We start from the raw sequence: 16319 nt of genomic DNA, 5'->3' as shown, positions 1-16319 counted from the left end.
AAAAGATAGGAGAGAAAGAGAAGTCAAGAATGGCTCTACTATGTTTTGCATTTAACTGATACAATAGAGACAAATTTATGAAATAAAAAAAAATCTAGCTCTTTCTGATTCACAATTAACACCTATTTTCTTTATGATCACCTATTTGCAGTTATTTTGAGGGCTTTGCTCTTTAGTGGTTAAGGCCATTAACTGCATGAGAGTTACTGCAGTGGTTAAGAGCATAAACTCTAGAGTCAGGTAAACTTCCCTGGGGTTTCTTGGATTCTCCTCTTTGTGACCTTGGGCAAATTGGTTATCTCAGAGCCTCCATTTTATAATCTGTATAATAGTGAATAATGTTTTCCTTAGAGAATGTTTACAGCATGAGTTAAAATACATGTCCAGACCATAATAAATGCCCATTTAGTGGTATCTCTAACCATGGTAGCTCTGATAACTGTTTGTTATCAGTAAGAGTCTAAAAGGGAAGGTTTTACATGAGTGAGGAGGGGGACACCAGCATGGTAAGGAACCTGAGTTGATTTAAGAATATTGGCTCATCATGAGATGAGTCCTTTACTTTTTCTCCCTAGGTCCTTACAACAGGCTTGTGGAATGAGGCTTATCTCCCTCACTTTACTTATCAGCAAGCCAATGCACAGAGGCATTAAGTGATTTCTCCCAAGGTCACACAGTTTGTAAAGCTAAGAAGTTACAATTCAAACGCAAGCCTGCTTGAATCTGCAGCTTGTCCTCAAATAAATCAAGAATTTAAAGTCTTGGTGTTGCTTGCTATTTATAGTGCACTTATTTTTGATGGCATCAACTATCATAAAAGTTAAACTGATAATGTATGAAAGGCAATCTGTGAATTCACTTCTAAGAAACACTGAGAGTGATTCTTTTGCTCCATGCAGGCAAATCCTTCTCAGAGGATATATGCAAATGTAGTACAGAATTAGAAAGCCTTATTTATACTCTGGGGCCAGGGAAATAGCTTTCTCACATGGATATAAAGAAAGCTATGCATTGTTTAAGGAAGGTAGAGAAGATAGTGGAAAAGTCTCAGGCATAAGGAACGAGAGTGGAAATTTCTACTTGAAAGGAGACTATGGAAAGAATAAATGGAACTGAAAAAACGAATGAGTATACCAATCTAATAAGAAAAACATATTGAAAACCTGGTGCCCAAACCTGGTTGGATATGCATTGCAATCTGGTCCTTCATACATTACTCTAGGAGATCAAAGATGAAAAATAATCTGGAGAAATGCAGATTATAAAAGTATTCATATTCTTTACTTCAATAATTTCCCTTCTGAGAATTCATTCCTGGAAAGTGATTCAAAATACTAGAAAAAAAGGGAGATGTTCTTTGTGGAACTATTTGAACGATAGCTCCTTAAATATGTCTGTCCAACAGTTGGGTATGTTTAAATCAATTATAATACTACTGCTCCTTAGAATTCTGTACAGCTAATAAAGCTGTATAAAATTTTTCTTTAAAAACACAGATCAAAGAATGAAGTACTAACACATGTTACAACATGGATGAACCTCGAAAGCACGCTACAGAAAAGGTGCCAGACCATTAAAGACAACTTATCATATGATCCCATTTATCTGAAATGTTTGGATAGGCCAATCTGTGGAGACAGAAAGTAGATTAGTGGTTGCCTTGAGCAGGGTGCATGGGAGGGGGCCGGGGAAACAGGAAGTGACTGCTAATGGGTACCTGGTTTCTTTTGGGGGTGATAAAAATGCCGTGATTTAGATTGGGGTGATGGTTGCACAACTCTGTGACTATACTAAAAACCATTCAGTTGTACACTTTAAATGGTTGCATTGTATCTCAGTAAGGTTATATCTCAATAACAATGTTAAAAAAAAATACAAGTATTTACAAAAAGGAAAACCAAGTTATATAAACAAATGAAAAACAAACTAGAAGTAAACGTAACCAAAGGCCAACAGTGGTTTGGTTCAAAGGGTGCATTTATGGATAAAAATGTTTGCCTTCTCTAGTCCAAATTTTTTATAATGTGATTAGATTTCTTCTTTCATTAAAAAAAATACATATATATAATTAGCAAATTGAAGAACCACTGTCTTTTATCATCGTGCCTCTGCCTCCACCAAACCAGTCTTCTTTCTTTCTACTTTGTTAAGTCAAGATTCAGAAAATTTAAGGGCATCTGGGTGGCTCAGTTGATTAAGTGACCAACTGATTTTGGCTCAGGTCATGATCTCAGGGTCCTGGGATTGAGCCCCACATCAAGGCTCCTTGCGCAACGAGAAGCCTATTTCTCTCTCTCTCTCTCTCTCTCTCTCTCTCTCTCTCTCTCTCTCTTCCCCTTTCCTTCTGCCCTGGACCCTGCTCATGCTCTCTCTCTCTCTCTCTCTCTCTAAGATAAATAAATCTTAAAAAAAAAAAAAATCAAAATTTATAGTGCGGCAGCTTGCACAAAACCCTGCTAGCCACTTCAGGCCTTTCCATACAATTCTATGAACGAAAGAGACAACCATGTTAATGGGTACAACCCCAAATGGAAAACATATATACACATTAGAATTCTGGCATATTGAATATACCTGTGTTTTCATTTTTTAGGAAGTGATAGAAGCAATTGCTGAGTGTGCATTTAAGACGTCACCTTTTCCAATTCTGCTTTCATTTGAGAACCACGTAGATTCGTAAGTATTCCACACATCCAATGGGAGATCTTTTTCCCAAATAGTGCATGTTTAACAGTTGTGCATTGGATTTAAGATTATTTGATTTATTAATGGTGTTCCTCAGTTGTGCTATGTCTTAAGTGTCATGTTTTCATCTGCATATGTTGGGATTCATTAGCTCAAATCTCACTAACATTACAATAATCCACTGGACTTGTGGAATCTATTTTCAGGCCACTGTAGGATTTTAAATTAAGGACTCCTCTTTTTGCAACACTGTGGAATAACGCATGCCTCAGTGGGACACTGAGTGGGACACTCTTATAATCCTCCTTCATTAGCTCCTTCTATTACATGCAAATTTATAGTCCACATGAAAATGGCCAGTTCCGCACACGCTGGAACTGGTGGAGGGAAAGCTGTAAATTGTATTCTGCACTTAACACAGAACTAAGACCACCTAATGCTCCCTCCTTCCTCTTCCCATCGGTTTCCCTTGTTAGTATTTGCAAATGTGGTTCTATTTCAGAATAGCCTGCACTTATTGCTAAGCCACACAAAGAAAAGACACTTTTGACTTAATCTTTTATATTCATTTTATCAGAAAATGCCAGAGTAAGACACATTTATATCTAAAATATGGGCATGAGTTTACCCTATGGTTACTCATTTTAAAGTGCTTCAAAATGAAAGATCTTCTCTATAATGAATCCAAATTCAAGAAACTAAAATTCTACTCCATGGAATAAATGTCTGAAGGTGTAGTATTGACCACCTTTGCACAAAAAAAGAGTATTTGTGATGCCCTCTCTTCCACTTCAATGACCTAAGCCAGATGTCTCAACTAAAAGCCAACATCTCCTGTCCTAATGTGACTCGTGGTTTCTTTCTTTACCCTTTGTTGTATTGAAAGTCTTTCCCGGGTCATTGATTGATTCCCTTTGTTCAACTAATTTTGCAACACATACTTCAATTTACTAATTTTTAAAGAATTCACTAAAATCTGAAAGAAACAGTTTGGTTGTGAGGAAATTTCAGCTTGAGGAATTTCCAAGTACTTAAATGTGATCATTTGTTAATGTATAGATGGAGAGACACCTTATTTTGAAGTAACCAATTGTATAATTATCTGTATTTCTAGTTTGCCCTTAGGAAATCCATATTACATTTGCCAGCTCTTGGTTCTGTTTTGCTGGGAAACAGTCAGCCAATGAATGACTTAATCATTTGGCAGATAGTTTTTCTAACAGTTCTGAAGGGGCAGTTGAAGAGAAAAGAATTGATTCTGTTTCATTGCTGTCTCTCTTCGAACTCAAGGGAGTGCCTCCTTTAGATGCTGTATTTAATACCTCATTTGCTGTGACAACCCTGACTTGCACATGAGCATTTTCTCATCTCTGCCTATCCATTTGTAATTGGGCTCTAACAGTGCTTTCACACCTTTCTTTTAGGCACTGTAGTTCTCAGACTTGTTGGTGTATTATGTCCTTTTTCAAGAAATATCTCCAAATCTCGCACATTTATTTTCTTCAAGAAATGTTTCTATATAAATTAGAGAAGATGAAACGCCATAGCCCCATTCTTGATTGTCACAGCTGCTTCACTGAGCTTTCCTATAAGGTAACCAGAGAGGTATCAACAACCACTACCACCGCAAACAAAGTAACAGCTAAAATTGTTGCATTTATATTATGTGTGGAGCAGCCTTACAGGTGTAAATTCATGTAATCCTCATCACAAACCCAGGTGTCCCGCGGAATAAATACTATTATGATAATCGTTATTTTGCAGATGTTGAAACTGAGCCCCCAAAAGAGTGAGTAACTTACCCAAGGCTGTGCAGCTAAAAGGTAACAGAGCTGAAATTCAGATCTGGCTGGTCTGGCTTCAGAAATCACACATTTAACCAACACTATCCCCACCCCTAAGCAGATGCCTCTGGAGCCTTCAAAATATTGAATTAAGACAACCAGAGCATCCGCAAGGCAACTGTCTGTAGATATTCACTTTTATGTGGCTTGTGACCCTTAACCACAGGACATTTTTTGTGGTTTTCAACACCAAACATACAGAGAGCTAAAACAGGGCGTGAAAACTAAATCTTGAGTTGCACACAAAAGCAAAAAGTATCATGATACTGTCCCTTCTGGTTTAAAAATGAGATATTTAGCTATTAAAAGTTTATTAATAATTTATAGGTAACCAAAGAAAATAGGAAAATAGCCTTCCCAGGATGCCTAAACCATTGAGATAAGCTCATGACAGTGAAATAGCAGGATACGGAAATCTATTGGGGAAGTTTCTTTGCTTCGTTTCCATTGTCTTCGAGCTTCACATGCCAAAATTGCTCAGTTTCAATCCTCTCCTGGGGGGCACTATCAAACACCCAAAGAAAATCTTTTTTTATCTTTGCTGGTAAAACCCCATGCTTGAAATGTAGGCCACCTCACCTCATTGCTGAATTTGGTGGCAAACATCATTCTTCACTTGCAGCTCTCTTTCCCACTAAACCTAGAAATAAATCTCAGAATCCTTCTCAACACAGTGGCCAGGAGACAACCCCCCCCCCCCAAAAAAAAAGATATCTGCAACCTATTTACCATCTCTGGTGGACCATTTTATTCCCCCATGTGCTGCATATACAAAATGCCAGATTCAGGGATCCCTGGGTGGCGCAGCGGTTTGGCGCCTGCCTTTGGCCCAGGGCGTGATCCTGGAGACCCGGGATCAAATCCCACGTCGGGCTCCCGGCACGGAGCCTGCTTCTCCTTCTGCCTGTGTCTCTGTCTCTCTCTCTCTCTGTGTGACTATCATAAATAAATAAAAATTAAAAAAAACAAACAAACAAACAAAATGCCAGATTCAGAACTGTGCTTCAGGCTGCTTCGAGCCACATCTCCCAAACAAACTCATGCTGGAACAAAGGAAGAAATCCACTGGATTTTCTGGCTTTCTCTCCAAATACTCGAAATGACCTATCTACAAACAACAAAGAGAATCTGCCATTCCATTAGCTGATGACAACTCATCCTTCTCCACATGCTACATCAGAATCCCATAAAATGCAGATTCCTGAGCAGCATTCCCATACTTGATTTGAATGTGTAGAAGTGAGGCTTTGAAATCTTGAAAGAAAAAAAAAGTCCTAGTTAACTCTAATTCCTCCACCTAATTTGTGAGTTAGAATTTCCATTAAAAGAATTTTACACTGAATTTGAGCAAAGTAACCCCTAGTTCTGGTTCAGCCACAGATAATATGAGATTTTAGACAAGGTCCTTAATTTCCATGGGTTATAGCTTCCTCCTCTATAAAGAAGGTTGTTTTAGTTCAATGTGGAGGACTTACACCATGACATTTTATGGGGCACGATCCTCGGTCAGAAAACTGACCATTGGGCCAGGTGCTTACATTTTAGGAGTGTGTTAATATGTTCAGACATCCCTGCTATGTCTTAAACCTCAAAATGTGTTTGTATTTCCTATCATCTCATCTCCACAGTAGCCGATGTGAATGCTCTAAGGGCTTCAGGTTTTTTTCTTGCTCTCTAACTACAATGTGAATGTCTTTTATTTCTGCAATTTTAACCCACAAAGTTTCTTTGTTTTTCTCTGACTTTCTCTATTCACTATACTCTCTGCTCTGATTCTGCTCCCTGTGAGATGGATGTGTGTGTTTGTGGAGAATTGAGTAGCCTGATTACCAAGTAGCACATTTCACTTTTTCTTAGAAAACTACTTCTTGTTCTTTTCATCTCAGTTGACTTTGAAGCAAATTTTAAAAGATCAGATTTAGATCCTTGCACTTCAGAGTGATTGATCCGTGGACCAGCAGCATCTGCATCATTTAGGAGCTTAGTAGAAATGCAGAATTGGGTCAGCTGGCTGGCTCAGTAGATAGAGCATGTGACTCTTGATCTCGAGTCATGAATTCGAGCCCCACTTCGAGTTTGGGTAGAAATGCAGAATCTCAGGCCCCACACTGATGTTGCCTAGGAAGTTTCCTTTTCTTAAGACCCCAGGTAATTTGGATGAAGTGTCAGAATGTTGCTTTAAACAGTGTGGTCCACTACCTACATCAGAGCTACCTGTAGGCTTGTTACAAATACAGGTTCCAGGATTCCTCTCTCAATTCAGGGCCAGGCCCTAGGCCCTACCACCTGCAGCATTAACAGCTCAGGTAATTCTTTAGTGGAATCAGGGAAGATTTTGCTCCAACAAAATCCTTCCGAGGGCCTGGTTTGGGGACGGCCTGACAAAGGACAAAGGATTCAGCCTATCACCTGCTTAGGGACACCTGGAACATTGCCTCAAAATCCCTGCACTGGTATGAATATGGATCCCCTAAAAATTCTGAAACCAGGGTATTAGGGTAAAACTCTCTTTTTACTCCAGGTCTCTGATCAAAGGAACTTGGAGCTCCCAAATTCCAAACCTCAAGAAAAATGTCATGACTTCAGCACCTATTGACTTACTTTAATTTATCACAACAGTTCTCAAACTTGAGCATGCTTCAGAATCATCTAGAGGGTGTTTGAAGACCCCTGTGCCCCACTTGTCCAGACATCCTGACTCAGAACCTGCATGAGAGGCCCTAAATCTGCATTTCTGACCAGCTCTGGGTGCTGTTGATGCTACTGGTCCACAGACCACACTTGGAGTAGCTAAGCTCTGTGACACTCAGTAGCGTCATTCTGTGAAAGTAAAATGGAGAGTTTGGACAGTTTCTCCTGTGCAGCCTGGAGGTGTTGGCCGGGCACAGATGGGCTTGTCTCAGCTACAGCCACAGAGCCAGCTGGCTTGGTTGAGCCACTGGGCTAGCTATCCTTGGAGTAACAGAGTCTGAACAGGATGCCCAGGGCTGCTCTGCCAAATCAGCTGCTTCTCTGCTTGCTCCCCAACTTCTACTGAGCAGTCCTTAAGCAGTCATCCCCATGCTTTTCAGGATCAGTTCTCTGGATGGCAGGTTTTCTTCTCTCCCTAATCCTGGTGAGGAATAATCTGAAGGCTGCACAAACCACACAGTAAAATCTTCTATAGGTCAAGAAAGGTAGATGAGAAGGTGGGAGGTTGTTATGCAGGGCTTTCCAAGTTCTGTGAATCTCTTCTTTGCCTCTCCCTGCAGTTTCAACAAAGCAATGACCTCTCTGAACCTCAGAGAACTCATGTGATCCCCAAAATATATGCCTTTAAAAAGGATATAAAGAGTGATTTTCCCTGTAGACCATGGCAATATGATTTGAATCCCCCAGAGCACCCCTTCCCAGGGGAAAAAACAAAAAACAGTCCATGATCCAGTCTTAACAGTTACAGAAGAAAGAAAGAAAATAAGAATCACATTTTATAATCAATTTGAATTGTAATAAAGAAGGGTCTTTTATCATTTACTCTTCTTACTACAATCCCAGTTCTGCTCAAATGTATTAACATTACCTCATGCAGAGACAACTATTGAAAATCAAGTTTGACAGCCTGTAGATCAAACTCACAGTCCATAAAACCCAATGGAATTGGATACCTTTATAATGATATTTAACATTCTACAGAATAAGGAAAAAATGTTATTGCTTTTTAAAAGGTCAAAGGAAGCAGGAGTATTGAAAGATGTGGATGTTCCCTCGTATCGACTGTATTTATGTGTTACCAAGTATACAAGTTGTCCAGTCTAGCTGGCGGATGCTGTCTCGTAACCCTGGATCATCTTACGTTTGCCCCACTCTTTGAACGCCTCAAAGGCATTTTGTATGCATTACCTCACTTCATCTTCTTGGCACCTTCTGTCCTTTTCCAAGAACAGTTATTATTCTCATTTTATAGATCCAGAGTGGTTAAGAGCCTGGAGCTCAGGTCAGCAACCCTACAGCTCTAGCCTTTGTCTATCAGATCAGATTAGGCTGACACCACCTATGCTGCCCTATTATGCATGTAGCAGTTGCATACAACTTTCCCCAGTGTGCCTGCTTCTTTTTCTTTCCTCTAGGATCCCACCCCAAGTAGACACTCTTCTGCCTGACTGCTCTTCTATGTTTTGAGATTCTCTCTCTCTGTCTCTCTGTCTCTCTGTCTCTCTCTTCCTCCTGCCCTTCCTCTGCTCTCTTCTCTCACCTCCTTAAAAACACTCCTTTGCAGTTAGCTTTCTGCAGGTTAGGCAAATCTCAATCAAGAATTCACACAGAGGCATGAATGGGTTCTGCCCCAAGGTCTTACATTTGACTTAGAATCAGGAAATTGAACAAAAGGGAATGAGTCCATAATTCTGAGACGTTCAAGAATCCAGTGAATGGCAAATGACGTGCTGTCCTCTGCATCTGTGTCTATGGAGGCCAGCCTTAGGAATAGCCTTCACTGTCTACCTACCTGCGTGTGGTATTCAAATTTCCAGAAGGCAGGATAATAAACAAGGCATTTAGAATGATAAATACTAATCCTGAAGGGTAAGATGAGGGAATAATCTCTTTCTGTAATTAACAACACAGTGTAATCCCATCCAAACTCTTTAAATAAGCCTCCTTGTTTCCTTTCTTTCTTTCTTTCTCACTTCCCTCAGCCCAAAGCAGCAAGCCAAGATGGCGGAGTATTGCCGACTGATCTTTGGAGATGCTCTTCTCATGGAACCACTGGAAAAATACCCAGTAAGCAGTTTCAAGGTTTACCCCCAAGGAATGTGCATATTAATGACCACAGTTAGGAGGAGGCTTCCTTACATCCTTTCCATGTTTGTATTTCTCAGTAAGATTAATTCAGTTGATAATGAAGTCTGACCCAGAGGAAACCGGCAGTGTACCCTACTGAGGGTGGAAGACCTGCATCCTTCCTCGGCCTCTTCCCAGCCTTTTCCCGTACTCTGTCTTCTCCCTCCCCCTCTGCCAGACGTGACTGGCAGGACTACAGAATTCCCACAATCACAGTCAGCTGCAGAGACACTCCGGGCAGACAGAGCTATGATCACCAACCAGGAACCTCATCACACCCTTTGAGAGATATGGTTCAGCAAAATGAGACAGTGCAGGTGGCACAATGACACCTCCATCTGGCCTTGCACCCAGTCCTCACTTCCTCGCATGTGCCTTTTCCTGGTACTCAGGCCTCCTGTTGCCCTGGTAGCATCCCTGCTTTGGGAGAGAAAGCTGTAGGAATATCTTAAAGTCGCCTCTCCCCCTCTTGAACCCTTTTTCCTAGACTCCACACATTCTTACATGGATTCATACCAATCCCCAGACTCCTTGCAAACAAAGAAAAAAGGACCAGCATACGGGAGTTCACTGAACTTTCTAAAAATAACCCATCTTGGGACTTGCACACATGCTCTCTGATACAATATCTAACAACCCTTTCATGGGAAATTGATTTTCTCATTAGATGTGCAAAGCTTGAAACACAAGAAATAAGGCTTGCAAATAAGGGTAGCTTGAATCTCAGGGCTGCTGCAAGGAAATGTGAGGCTGCCAGTCCACTTCTGCTGATGCCAAGGACATGTGCAGCTTAGTTACCTAGTTCCGGATTGCGGGGGGAGGGATTGCTCCTTTTAAACTGCATCTGAAATGCTGATCCTATATCCTTGCCTGTAAGTTCCTGCCCGTCTTTACCAACCGTTCCTGACAGATGCCACACTAATTGGCTTCCCTCCTTTGAAAATCCAGGGCAGGGCCTTCCTCTCCATCCTAAATTGCCAAAACAGTTGGACTTACGGTCTACAGAAAACTCAGGAAACTTTGGGTTAACAAATCTCCCAGTACATTTCAATGGTCTTATTCATGGAGATTTCATTGTGCAAAAAGAAGATTTCGGTAGTTAAAATATGCCTTTCATGTAAAAAATAAAGAACCATGAAGCATAAAGACACACTTAGAACAGTTTACTGATCTGTACTGAAGGTAGCAATGAATAATATAGGAGCTCTTGGTGTCCAACCCTGTTCTGGGGGTTTGGGGAGGGAGGCCAAAAGAAAGAGGCAATATTTTTTTTTAAGATTTTATTTGTAAGTAATCTCTACACCCAATGCGGTCTCAAACTCAAACCCCCAGATCAAGAGTTGCACACTTTTTGGACTGAGCCAGTGAGGCGCCCCTAACAGGGCAATATTTTTAAAGAAGGTGCTCTTCTTTTCCATTAGCTGGAATCTGGAGTTCCTCTTCCAAGCCCTATGGATTTAATGTACAAAATTTTGGTGAAAAATAAGAAGAAATCCCACAAGTCGTCAGAAGGAAGTGGCAAAAAGAAGCTCTCAGAACAAGTCTCCAACACGTACAGTGACTCCTCCAGCATGTTTGAGCCCTCATCTCCAGGAGCCGGTGAGGAGGTGGTGGGCCCTTGTTCCCTATCATGTGTGGGTTTTAAGAATTGCAGCTCTAACTTAAGTTAGAAAGGCTTTTAACATTCCTATTTGGGCACATGTTAAAACGGTATTGGAGAAGTCACTAAAACTATGCAAATGTATGATCTCCAGTTCTGTAGGTAGGAAGGCCCACTTGGGTCTCACTAGGCTAAATTCTAGGTGTCAGCAGAGTGGCTTTCCTTTCTGGAGGCTTTAGGGAATCCTATTCCTTGTTTGTTCCAGCTTTAGAGGCCACCTACATTTGTTGGTTTATGGCCAGCAATGTCCCATCTCACTTCTGTCATCATATCACCCTCTGACCACAGCCAAGAGAAGTCCTTTGCTTTTAGGAACTCATACCATAACTTTGGACTCATTTGGATAACCCGGGATAATCTCCAGCTCAGGTTCCTTAATTTAATCTATCTGCAAAGTCCCTCTTGCCATATATTCATAGGACATAAGACATATTCCCAAGTCACGGTCATTTAGGGGAGCCATGATTCTGTCTACCACATTGGCCAAATAATATTTGGAGTGATCACATGATTTTACGCTTCTCAAGGGCAGTGATCCCTTAAATTAACTCAGGTCTGGGCACAAGAAATTCACCAAATGTATTCTCATTGATGATATCCTGAAGAGTTCTGGGCAATTCAACTCATCCATATTTTATAGATCTCTTTTAAAATGTAAAAAGATAAAGTTATTTTAATTATCTATCAAAGCTCCTAGGTGATGCTTAATATCATTAATCTTCCTTTTAGATTTAAGTTGATATAGATTTTTGTGGCTGATGAGAAAAGAATTCCAAGTGGTCACCCCATTTCCTTTGAATTACTTGTCATTTAGTCTGATTTCACTTCTAGCTTTAATCAGAATCTTGGCAATCAGAAAAGGGCATTAGGAAGCTCCCCTGATTGAGGAGTGAATAAGTGGAGGAAACTTGAAGCTTGAATCTAGGAAGTTCTTCAACAAAATCTTAGCTAACATTGGAACAATCACTTTGGAAAACTGGCAGTATTTACGGAAACTGAACATATGCACACCCTCTGCCCCAGGGATTCCACTCCTAGGCATATACCCAACAGAAATGTCACCAAAAGAGATGCACAAGAATTACTCAACACAACACCACTCATAACAGCCAAAAACAGGATACCAACCATCATCAACAGATAAATAAGTTATAGTATTTTTACACCATGGTATAATATTCAGAAATAATAATTTACAATTTCACACAACAATATGGATACATCTCAGAAACATAATGTTCAGTAAAAGAAATCAAATACAAAAAAGTATGATTCAATTCATATAAATTACAAAAACAGGAAGAATTACCCTATTCAGTTAGAGGTCAGGAAATGGTGATCCTTGAAGGAGTGGCTGGAATCAGATCCACAGGGGCCTCTGGACACTTGTTTTATTTTGCTTCTTGATCTGGGTAACATTTACTAAGGTCTGCTAAGTCAGTGAAAATTCATCACTCTGTACATATATAAGTATGTATACTTTTCTATATAGCTATCATACATCAATTGAAAGATTTCAGAATAATTTTTAAAATTAAAATAAAAACTCTAGTGCAATCCGGGGTGGGGGCAGGGGTGGGGGAGAAGATTGACCAAGACTCTGATTTATCTTTTCTTCTATTTTGCCATCTCAATGGCCAGGTTCTTTTATGGTTTTGTTTAAAATCCTTATCAATAGATATTATCCAATTCTTTGAAAGGTTTTATGAGGGGATAGTTTTTGAATGTGTATTTCAAACATTATTACACAATTCTGAGCCTTTTTTCAAAAATAACTGTTGTTCTCAGTAAGAATGTTCTTTTTGAAAATTTGGAGCAAATATTGTTACGAAGCCACCTACTCCCTAGCACAATTCTTGAACCTCTTGCTTGAATCTAGGGAGGAAAGCAAGTCTTCCTTCGCAGGAAGAAACTTGTTTTCCCATATGCCCTTCCCACTACTAGTTCTGTCCCCCTTATTAACTGGATGCATAACACAAATAACGATTTTTTCAGGCAGTGAACATTATTGCTTAATACAGAAAAGAGCAGCAATCTGTTAGTAATTCGGTAGATTTCCTAAGCTAGCCTCATGATCTGTTGTGCAATCTTTATTTCAATGGAAAATTTTGGACATTTTAATATGTAGGTAGGCTCTTGAATAATGAGCACTGCTAATTTACCATTTGGTGTGTAGATGGTCTTGGTGATGAGAATTCAAGTAACTTGAAAAACATGGAATAGTTCTTATTTCAAAATTAATTTACTTATCATGACCTCTGTTGGCCTGGTGCCTCTTCCAGGATTCAGCCCTTAGCCAGTACACTTGTCTTAAACCACAAGCACAAGGTAGATTTTCTTACAGTTCAAGGTTTTATGATCTTAAGATCCTTCAAAGATCCTTTTTATAAGGAAGAAACCAGGGCCTCACTCCTAAAGGAAGATAAATTATTTCTTTCCCCCTGTAAACCAAAAAATGACCTTATAGAGTATTTGAAATGACTGGTGTATTGTTATGTCCCATGAAGCATTGTGTAAATGGTTTGCCAAGCAAACTTTTAAATTGCTAGATAAGAAGAATCCCCTCTCTAATTAAAAAGAAAAAAAAAGAGTTAAAAAAACTTGGAGCAACACATTTGATTATTAAAAAAAACTTAAGTGTCAACCTCCTAAAAGAACATATCTCTATATAAATATGTTTTCTGTCTAAAATATAATGAATTCCTCTTATTGACTAACAACATAGCAGCATCCTAAAGTGGTTGTATGTGCTTTCTTTTAATTAACAAGCCATAAATAATAAGATGTGTTGGTCCCGAAAATCTTTTCCCTCTAAAGATATTTCATGAATACTTTGCTCACAGCTGTCATTCAGTAGTTGATCGAACTTCGTCAGCCAAATGAAAACATATATAAGCTTCTTTGAAGACTTGCTGTGGACCCTGTGTCATTTATATAGATTGAACTGGGCGGCCAATTTTCGGGAGATTTGAGGCGGGGAGGTCTTTGCAAGTGCAAATTGCCTCATTGTTGAGCCAATATCGCCATCTATTGGGCTTGTCCTGTTATTCCCCTGCGTGAGTGCCGAAAAGAGTGTAGTAGTCAAGTCAAATAATGCCTTCTTTAGTATTTTACTTGAAAATCTTTTTACATAGCTTATGTTATTGGGTCTGATTGAGGCCCAGAGCTGTGGAAGAGTTTAATACCTCATGCTCGAATGAATATTTAAACTAGCAGAATCATCCACCAAATTTTCGGAGAGGAAAAATAATCCATTGAAATGACTGTGTGTTGGCTAAATATGAGGCTGAATTATGTCTGATTGAAGTTGATTTCCATGCATAATTATTTTAAGGGTTCATACATTCCATCCTGCTTTTTACTTTTCTGTTTTTTTATTATAAATTCAATTAGCCAACGTATAGTACATCCTTAGTTTCACATGTATTGTTCAATAATGTATAGGTTGCATATAACACCCAGTGCACATCCCATCACATGCCCTCCTTAATGCCCATCACCCAGTTACCCCATCCTCCCGCCCAACGGGATATGGCCATTTTCTAAGATATGTTCATTGTTTAGATGACAATACATCCATCATATAAGCCTGCAGACAAATCATAGGTTTTTGTACGGTAGTCAGACATGCTGCCACAGCCCCACCATTCCTAGCTTATGTGCTCGGCCTTCACTCTGAGGTCTTCTATGGCCTCCTAAAAGTGGCCACAGAGTCACTGAGCACTGGCCAAGCATCACATGGAAGAGTCAAGGCTGAGAAAAAGAGGGAAAAGTGGGGAAAGGATAGTTTATCTCTTTTAGGGTCATGGAGACCCTGAAAGGCAATGTACACATCAATATAGTGTGTGTGCCATAGAAAGTTCACTGTTGACAATGCCCTATGGTTTTTAAAAACATATAAAAAATGTTCAGCATTTTCAATAAAATGTGGACATTTTAAATGGCATTTGCAAAAAAACTTGGAGAAAAAAAATCCATATTCAAAATCCCAGTATAATTCCCTATGTAGTTAAGAAAATTTAAATATCCCAAAGAACAATTTTAAAACCATAAGAGGGCAAAATATCTAAGGAAATTTTTAGTAATGCACCTGTTATTATGTGCTTCAAGCCTTCAAACCTGTTACTTCATGATCTGTTATTAAAATCTGACAGGGGAAGCTGATACCGAGAGTGATGATGATGATGATGATGATGACTGTAAAAAATCTTCTATGGATGAGGTAGGTATTTGGGGACTGACTTCTGGTCAGAGGCACAGTCCCCTGGTTTCCCCATCCTGACCCATGTGGATACAGTTCATGGTCACCTTCTGCCATCTAGTGGTCAAAAGAGTCTTAGCTCACATTAAAACTTAACCCTACCCTGTTGGAACATGAAAATGCATGCTGGAGTCGATAGGGAATAAGCGTGGCACTGAGCAAAGTTCTCTATAATAAACAGTGCTGCTTAAATTGCCTTCCATCAAATGGGGCATCTGGAGGATGAAGTCAAAATTCGTGACATCCAAGAGACTGCTTCAATTTTTGAGGCAGTTAAATGCACTGTGAAATGACCCAAAATCCAGAGAAGACATGAGGTTTGGGACAAATGTTCAGAAATATGACATTCCTTCCATTGTTGTAATTTTGGAACTGCCTGGGAACCTTACTGATGTAAGCTTAAACATTCCAAAGAGCTTCATCAGCTCAGAGATACTCATTACACAGAGTCTAGAAGTGAATCTGAGATAGGTCAATTGGAATTTTAAAACTTTGTTGTAGCAAAAGTCTTGGTCAAAAAGTTTATATTGAATCTGCTTCCAAATATACTGGAAAGTATCTGTCTCAGGAATAAATAATGAATAATAAGCTGTTCTTATATGATGTTTCCTCTGACACTTATTTCCTTTAATGTGGTCTAAAGTTTTGATTAATTATGTTCCTCTACTAAATTTCAAGTTAATGTCCAGGAGGAACACGATTAACATGCCTAGTAAAGTAGTTTTGTCTGATAATTATTTCAGTTGTGCATAACTTTTATCACTGATTCTTGATCATTTAAAATTGTCTTACTAATTGGATGGTCCATTTGCAGATGAATATCAACTCATTAACATTTAACCTAAATATTGCTACAGGAGTTTTAAAAAGAAATCATGTCTCCATGTATTCTGTCTTCTGAAATTGGGAGAAAATATTAGATCAGCCTACAGAGGTCTGTCCCACACCAATACTGCAGTATTGGTTTTCTCCTTCCTTAAAAAGTTTAGCTAAGTGAAATGTAATAGCTAATAATAGCTAAAGTAACATAAGATTTTACTATGTGCCAGGT

The 16319-nt window shown here is 39.4% G+C and overlaps 1 protein-coding gene across 2 annotated transcripts in view; it reads left to right on the top strand.

The window, feature by feature from the left end:
* The window catches only part of PLCB1 (phospholipase C beta 1), a 669446-nt gene that overhangs the window by 503438 nt on the left and 149689 nt on the right, over positions 1-16319 (top strand). For both annotated transcript variants that reach the window (XM_038571644.1, XM_038571645.1), the window contains exons 12-15: positions 2594-2676; positions 9203-9287; positions 10769-10946; positions 15162-15229. In XM_038571644.1, coding sequence (XP_038427572.1) covers positions 2594-2676; positions 9203-9287; positions 10769-10946; positions 15162-15229 — 414 coding nt within the window. The remainder of the gene's footprint in view (positions 1-2593; positions 2677-9202; positions 9288-10768; positions 10947-15161; positions 15230-16319) is intronic.

The sequence above is a fragment of the Canis lupus genome, chromosome 24, assembly GCF_011100685.1.
Source record: "Canis lupus familiaris isolate Mischka breed German Shepherd chromosome 24, alternate assembly UU_Cfam_GSD_1.0, whole genome shotgun sequence".
Classification (NCBI taxonomy): Eukaryota; Metazoa; Chordata; class Mammalia; order Carnivora; family Canidae; genus Canis; species Canis lupus.
The sequence above is the reverse complement of the archived record's forward strand: the minus strand, read 5'-3'. Positions and strand labels throughout refer to the sequence as shown.